The sequence below is a fragment of the Leopardus geoffroyi genome, chromosome E2 (genome assembly GCF_018350155.1).
Source record: "Leopardus geoffroyi isolate Oge1 chromosome E2, O.geoffroyi_Oge1_pat1.0, whole genome shotgun sequence".
Lineage (NCBI taxonomy): Eukaryota > Metazoa > Chordata > Mammalia > Carnivora > Felidae > Leopardus > Leopardus geoffroyi.
The window spans coordinates 25,175,850-25,184,613 of NC_059335.1; the positions used below are offsets into that span (position 1 = coordinate 25,175,850).

General features: G+C 39.4%; 1 protein-coding gene across 1 annotated transcript in view; it reads right to left on the reverse strand.

Annotated features, from left to right (window-relative positions):
- The window catches only part of LOC123577824, a 68,376-nt gene extending 60,217 nt beyond the window's left edge, over positions 1 to 8,159 (reverse strand). The window contains exon 1 of the mRNA XM_045440114.1: positions 8,094 to 8,159. Coding sequence (XP_045296070.1) covers positions 8,094 to 8,159 — 66 coding nt within the window. The remainder of the gene's footprint in view (positions 1 to 8,093) is intronic.
- Between the last annotated feature and the right edge of the window lie 605 nt (positions 8,160 to 8,764).

The following is an 8,764-nucleotide window of genomic DNA, read 5'->3' on the forward strand; positions in this document are numbered from 1 at the left end:
CCCTCCCATGAACTCTCAAAAAAAAAAAAAAAAAAAAAGACGGACACTGTAACATCAGAGGCAAAGTGGAGTAAAAGGGTAGTTTTTGTATGCAATCAGAGTTAAGTTGTTATCACCTTAGAATACACTGTAATAACTATAAGATGCTTTATGTAAGCCTCACATTAATGTTATTCAGCCATAAGAAAAAAGGAAATCCTGCTATTTGCAACTATATGTATGAACCTCGAAGACACAATGCTCAGTGAAATAAGCCAAACAGGTAAATACAAATACCATATGATCTCTAAACACGTGGAATCTAAAACAAAAACAAACAAACAAACAAAAAACATAAAAAGCTCTAAATCACAGAAACAGATAGTAGAATGGCAGGATCTGGGGAATAGGGAAAGTGGAAAGATGCTCATCAAAATGTACAAGCTTTCAGTTGTAAGATAAGTTTTATGGATCTAATGCACATACATCATGAATCATGATGACTATAGTTAATAATACTGTATTGTGTGCTTGAAACTTGCTAAGAGAGTAAATTTTTTTAAACAAGATTTTTTCTTTCTTTTTTTTTTTGAGATTTTATTGTTAAACAATCTCCATACCCAACATGAGGGCTCATACCCACAACCCCAAGATCAAGAGTCACATCCTCTACCAACTGAGCTAGTCGGGCACACCCCTAACAGAGTAAATCTTTTTTTTTTTTTTTTTTGAGAGAGAGAGAGAGACAGAGAGAGAGAGTGCACGTGAGAGAGCTCCACAGCCACACAGTCAGCATGGAGCCTGACATGGGATTCAATCTCAGATGGAAAGATTATGACCTGACCCAAAATCATAAGTCAGAAGCTTAACCAACTGAGCCACCCAGGCGCCCCTAAGAGAGTAGTTTGTAAGCATTCTTTCTTCTAAAACAAAAGGTAACATAAACTATGTAATATGATGGATATGTTAATTACTCTGATTGTGGTAATCATTTCACAAAGTATACATATATCAAATCACCACATTATACATGGTATACATATACAATTTTAATTGTCAATTCTATCTCAATAAATCTGGAAAAATGGAATGTACCAGATTAATAGAAAGAAGGAGGAGAAAAACACATGACAATTTGAGGCAGAAAAAGCATGTTAACAAAATCAACACCTTTTCATGATTAAAACACTCAACAAAAAATAGCAAGTGCCGGTGTGAATGGGAGAAATTGGAACCCTTATGCATTGCTGCTGGGAATATAAAATGGTGCAGCTGCCATGGAAAACAGTATTGAGCTTCCCTTAAAAACTTCAACATACCATTACCATTTGATGCAGCAATTTCATATTTAGGTATATACACAAAAGAATTTGAAGAACGGACTCAAACAGATATTTTTATACTAATTTTCATAGCACCATTCATCGCAATAACCAAAAGGTGGAAATAATCCAAATGTGCATTCAATGAAAGAATGGACAAAGAAAATGTGGTATGTACATACAATAGAATATTTCTTCAGTCATAAAAAGGAACGACATTTTGATATGTGCTATAGCATGGATAGATCCTGAATAAATAAAAGATCATGCTTAAATAAACCAGACACAGGAGCATCTGGGTGGCTCAGTCGGTTAAGCATCTGACTTTGGCTCAGGTCATGATCTCACAGTTTGTGAGTTCGAGCCCCATATCAGGCTCACTGCTGTCAGCACAAAGCCTGCTTTGATTCTCTGCCCCTCCCCCACTGATTCTCTCTCTCTCTCTCTCTCTCTCTCTCTCTCTCTCTCAAAATAAATAAATAAACTAAAAAAGTAAGCCAAACACAAAAGCACAAATACTGTGTAACAACTCCATTTATATAAGATACCTAGATTACTCAAATTCATAAATACAGAAGGCAAAATGGTAGCTACTAGGGGGAGGGTGGAGAGGAAATATTTTGGTAGATTTTTTCTAGTTTTACCTAAATGTAATTGACATGTAACGTCATATAAGTTTAAGGTATACAACATAGTGATTTGATATATGTATACATTGCAAAATAATTATCACAATAAGTTTAATATCTATTACCCCACATGTTTACAATTTTTTCTTGTGATGAGAACTTTTAAAATCTACTTTCTTGGGAACTTTCAAATATACAATAAATACAGTGTTGATAATTATAGTCAACAGGAAAAAGTTGGAAGATGGCGGCTTAGGAGGACGCTGGGCTCACCACGCATCCTGCTGATCACTTAGATTCCACCTACACCTGCCTAACTAACCCAGAAAACCACCAGAAGACTAGCAGAATGGAGTCTCCGGAGCCAAGCGCAGACGAGAGGCCCACGGAAGAGGGGCCCCTCCTGAAGTGGATCACCTAAGGAGAAGCAAGCTAAGCCTGTCCCTCCTGCCCCCGTGCACCTTGCCTACCCACCCCAGCTAATATGCCAGATCCCCAGCACCACAAGCCTGGCAGTGTTCAAGTAGCCCAGAGGGGCCACCCCACCCCACAGTGAATCCCGCCCCTAGGATAGGGGAAGAGAAGGCACACACCAGTCTGACTGTGGCCCCAGCGGTGGGCTGCGGGCAGACAACAGGTCTGACTGCGGCCCCGCCCACCAACGCAAGTTATTCAAGACAGCACAGGGGAAGTGCCCTGCAGGTCCTCACCACTCCAGGGACTATCCAAAATGACCAAACGGAAGAATTCCCCTCAGAAGAATCTCCAGGAAATAACAACAGCCAATGAACTGATCAAAAAGGATTTAAATAATATAACAGAAAGTGAATTTAGAATAATAGTCATAAAATTAATCGCTGGGCTTGAAAACAGTATAGAGGACAGCAGAGAATCTTTTGCTACAGAGATCAAGGGACTAAGGAACAGTCAGGAGGAGCTGAAAAACGCTTTAAACGAAATGCAAAACAAAATGGAAACGACGACGGCTCGGATTGAAGAGGCAGAGGAGAGAATAGGTGAACTAGAAGATAAAGTTATGGAAAAAGAGGAAGCTGAGAAAGAGAGAGATAAAAAAATCCAGGAGTATGAGGGGAAAATTAGAGAACTAAGTGATACACTAAAAAGAAATAATAGACGCATAATTGGTATCCCAGAGGAGGAAGAGAGAGGGAAAGGTGCTGAAGGGGTACTTGAAGAAATAATAGCTGAGAACTTCCCTGAACTGGGGAAGGAAAAAGGCAATGAAATCCAAGAGGCACAGAGAACTCCCTTCAGACGTAACTTGAATCGATCTTCTGCACGACATATCATAGTGAAACTGGCAAAATACAAGGATAAAGAGAAAATTCTGAAAGCAGCAAGGGATAAACGTGCCCTAACTTATAAAGGGAGACCTATAAGACTCGTGACTGATCTCTCTTTTGAAACTTGGCAGGCCAGAAAGTATTGCCACGAGATCTTCAATGTATTGAACAGAAAAAATATGCAGCCGAGAATCCTTTATCCAGCAAGTCTGTCATTTAGAATAGAAGGAGAGATAAAGGTCTTCCCAAACAAACAAAAACTGAAGGAATTTGTCACCACTAAACCAGCCCTACAAGAGATCCTAAGGGGATCCTGTGAGACAAAGTACCAGAGACATCGCTACTAGCATAAAACATACAGACATCACAATGACTCTAAACCCATATCTTTCTATAATAAGACTGAATGTAAATGGATTAAATGTGCCAACCAAACGACATAGGGTATCAGAATGGATAAAAACACAAGACCCACCTATTTGCTGTCTACAAGAGACTCATTTTAGACCTGAGGACACCTTCAGATTGAGAGTGAGGGGATGGAGAACTATTTATCATGCTACTGGAAGCCAAAAGAAAGCTGGAGTAGCCATACTTATATCAGACAAACTAGACTTTAAATTAAAGGCTGTAACAAGAGAGGAAGAAGAGCATTATATAATAATTACAGGGTCTATCCATCAGGAAGAGGTAACAATTATAAAAGTCTATGCGCCGAATACGGGAGCCCCCAAATATATAAAACAATTACTCACAAACATAAGCAACCTTATTGATAAGAATGTGGTAATTGCAGGGGACTTTAACACCCCACTTACAGAAATGGATAGATCATCTAGACACACGGTCAATAAAGAAACAAGGGCCCTGAATGATACATTGGATCAGATGGACTTGACAGATATATTTAGAACTCTGCATCCCAAAGCAACAGAATATACTTTCTTCTCTAGTGCACATGGAACATTCTCCAAGATACATCGCATACTTGGTCACGAACAGCCCTTCATAAGTATACAAGAATTGAAATTATACCATGCATACTTTCAGACCACAATGCTATGAAGCTTGAAATCAACCACAGGAAAAAGTCTGGAAAACCTCCAAAAGCATGGACGTTAAAGAACACCCTACTAAAGAATGAGTGGGTCAACCAGGCAATTAGAGAAGAAATTAAAAAACATATGGAAACAAACGAAAATGAAAATACAACAATCCAAACGCTTTGGGATGCAGCGAAGGCAGTCCTGAGAGGAAAATACATTGCAATCCAGGCCTATCTCAAGAAACAAGAAAAATCCCAAATACAAAATCTAACAGCACACCTAAAGGAAATAGAAGCAGAACAGCAAAGGCAGCCTAAACCCAGCAGAAGAAGAGAAATAATAAAGATCAGAGCAGAAATAAACAATATAGAATCTAAAAAAAAACTGTAGAGCAGATCAACGAAACCAAGAGTTGGTTTTTTGAAAAAATAAACAAAATTGACAAACCTCTAGCCAGGCTTCTCAAAAAGAAAAGGGAGATGACCCAAATAGATAAAATCATGAATGAAAATGGAATTATTACAACCAATCCCTCAGAGATACAAACAATTATCAGGGAATACTATGAAAAATTATATGCCAACGAATTGGACAACCTGGAAGAAATGGACAAATTCCTAAACACCCACACTCTTCCAAAACTCAATCAGGAGGAAATAGAAAGCTTGAACAGACCCATAACCAGTGAAGAAATTGAATCGGTTATCAAAAATCCCCCAACAAATAAGAGTCCAGGACCAGATGGCTTCCCGGGGGAGTTCTACCAGACGTTTAAAGCAGAGATAATACCTATCCTTTTCAAGCTATTCCAAGAAATAGAAAGGGAAGGAAAACTTCCAGACTCATTCTATAAAGCCAGTATTACTTTGATTCCTAAACCAGACAGAGACCCAGTAAAAAAAGCGAACTACAGGCCAATATCCCTGATGAATATGGATGCAAAAATTCTCAATAAGATACTAGCAAATCGAATTCAACAGCATATAAAAAGAATTATTCACCATGATCAAGTGGGATTCATTCCTGGGATGCAGGGCTGGTTCAACATTCGCAAATCAATCAACGTGATACATCACATTAATAAAAGAAAAGATAAGAACCATATGATCCTGTCAATCGATGCAGAAAAGGCCTTTGACAAAATCCAGCACCCTTTATTAATAAAAACCCTTGAGAAAGTTGGGATAGAAGGAACATACTTACACATCATAAAAACCATTTATGAAAAGCCCACAGCTAACATCATCCTCAATGGTGGAAAACTGAGAGCTTTTTCCCTGAGATCAGGAACACGACAGGGATGCGCACTCTCACCGCTGTTGTTTAACATAGTGTTGGAAGTTCTAGCATCAGCAATCAGACAACAAAAGGAAATCGAAGGCATCAAAATTGGCAAAGATGAAGTCAAGCTTTCGCTTTTTGCAGATGACATGATATTATACATGGAAAACCCGATAGACTCCACCAAAAGTCTGCTAGAACTGATACATGAGTTCAGCAAAGTCACAGGATACAAAATCAATGTACAGAAATCAGTTGCATTCTTATACACTAACAATGAAGCAACAGAAAGACAAATAAAGAAACTAATGCCATTCACAATTGCACCAAGAAGCATAAAATACCTAGGAATAAATCTAACCAAAGATGTAAAAGATCTGTATGCTGAAAACTATAGAAAGCTTATGAAGGTAATTGAAGAAGATATAAAGAAATGGAAAGACATTCCTGCTCATGGATTGGAAGAATAAATATTGTCAAAATGTCAATACTACCCAAAGCTATCTACACATTCAATGCAATCCCAATCAAAATTGCACCAGCATTCTTCTCGAAACTACAATAAGCAATCCTAAAATTCATATGGAACCACAAAAGGCCCCGAATAGCCAAAGTAATTTTGAAGAAGAAGACCAAAGCAGGAGGCATCACAATCCCAGACTTTAGCCTCTACTACAAAGCTGTCATCATCAAGACAGCATGGTATTGGCACAAAAACAGACACATAGACCAATGGAATAGAATAGAAACCCCAGAACTAGACCCACAAACGTATGGCCAACTCATCTTTGACAAAGCAGGAAAGAACATCCAATGGAAAAAAGACAGTATCTTTAACAAATGGTGCTGGGAGAACTGGACAGCAACATGCAGAAGGTTGAAACTAGACCACTTTCTCACACCATTCACAAAAATAAACTCAAAATGGATAAAGGACCTGAATGTGAGACAGAAAACCATCAAAACCCTAGGGGAGAAAGCAGGAAAAGACCTCTCTGACCTCAGCCGTAGCAATCTCTTACTCGACACATCCCCAAAGGCAAGGGAATTAAAAGCAAAAATGAACTACTGGGACCTTATGAAGATAAAAAGCTTCTGCACAGCAAGGGAAACAACCAACAAAATTAAAGGGCAACCAACGGAATGGGAAAAGATATTTGCAAATGACATATCGGACAAAGGGCTAGTATCCAAAATCTATAAAGAGCTCACCAAACTCCACACCCGAAAAACAAATAACCCAGTGAAGAAATGGGCAGAAAACATGAATAGACACTTCTCTAAAGAAGACATCCGGATGGCCAACAGACACATGAAAAGATGCTCAACGTCGCTCCTCAGCAGGGAAATACAAATCAAAACCACACTCAGATATCACCTCACGCCAGTCAGAGTGGCCAAAATGAACAAATCAGGAGACTATAGATGCTGGAGAGGATGTGGAGAAATGGGAACCCTCTTGCACTCTTGGTGGGAATGCAAACTGGTGCAGCCACTCTGGAAAACAGTGTGGAGGTTCCTCAGAAAATTAAAAATAGACCTACCCTATAACCCAGCAATAGCACTGCTAGGAATTTACCCAAGGGATACAGGAGTACTGATGCATAGGGGCACTTGTACCCCAATGTTTATAGCAGCACTCTCAACAATAGCCAAATGATGGAAAGAGCCTAAATGTCCATCAACTGATGAATGGATAAAGAAATTGTGGTTTATATACACAATGGAGTACTACATGGCAATGAAAAAGAACGAAATATGGCCCTTTGTAGCAACGTGGATGGAACTGGAGAGTGTGATGCTAAGTGAAATAAGCCATACAGAGAAAGACAGATACTATATGTTTTCACTCTTATGTGGATCCTGAGAAACTTAACAGAAACCCATGGGGGAGGGGAAGGAAAAAAAAAAGAGGTTAGAGTGGGAGAGAGCCAAAGCATAAAAGACTCTTAAAAACTGAGAACAAACTGAGGGTTGATGGGGGGTGGGAGGGAGGGGAGGGTGGGTGATGGGTATTGAGTAGGGTATCTTTTGGGATGAGCACTGGGTGTTGTATGGAAACCAATTTGACAATAAATTTCATATATTGAAAAAAAATTATAGTCAACAGGGTATACATTACACCTCCAAAACTTATTTATCTTATAGCTTGAAGCTTATATCTTTCAATCTCCTTCACTCCTTCCCTCATCCCCCCCCCCACCACCCACCATTGGTAATTACCAGTTAATTCTCTGTTTCTGTAAGATTCCACATATAAGTTAGATCATACAGTATTTGTCCATATGACCTTCTGATCCTACTTGGGCTTTGACATCTTATACTGACTCATACCTCCTCCATTCCCATTGCATATGTGCTTCTCACCCTTCTCAGGCTCTAATACGTCACACCAGCTGTTGCTGCTATCCCCATACACACAGTTACTCTCCTTACCCTGCCTAAACCCGAACCCTGTGCTGGCTGCTACCACTCCACTTTATGGATGCCCTCTCTAGCCAGGTAGATCTTCAACACTCCACATTGAGTTACCATGGTTGCCTTCTTTTTCCCACTTGAAACCCAATCGCCCATGGACCCTTCTCTTACATTCTTCATTCTTCTCAGACTTCAACACCTTGCACCGGGCCTTCAGCACAAATGTCCCCATCCCCATTTGCAGACTCTGACATTCCACCCCTTGCTGCAGGGATGTCCTCCTACCTTTATTTGTGCAACCTCTCACTGTCTCACTCTTTTCCTCAACCCACACAGACTTAACTTGCTTAGACACACCTGATGGTTTTGGACTGGATTGTTCAGGAAGAAAGAAAGGAAGAAAGGAGGGGGAAGGAAGGCAGGAAGGAATGAAGGATGGAAGGAAGAAGGGAAGGAAGGAAGAAAGGAAGGAAAGAAGGAAGAGTTACTTTCTGTTATAACTAACATTGATTTTTTTATTTATAGGATATATAGAGTATAATTTCTTTTTTTAAATAGACCATTTTTTGGAGCAATTTTAGGTTTGCAAAAAAATTAAGCATCAGGTACACAGATTTTCCACACATACTCTGTCCTCCCCATCCACAGAGCCTTCCCCATGGTCAAAATCTGTCAACAGAATAACCTATTTATTATAATAGACATCACTGTCACCCAAAGTTCGTAGTTCAGATTATGGTTCATTCTTGGTATTATACATTCTGTAGGTTTGAACAATGTGTAAT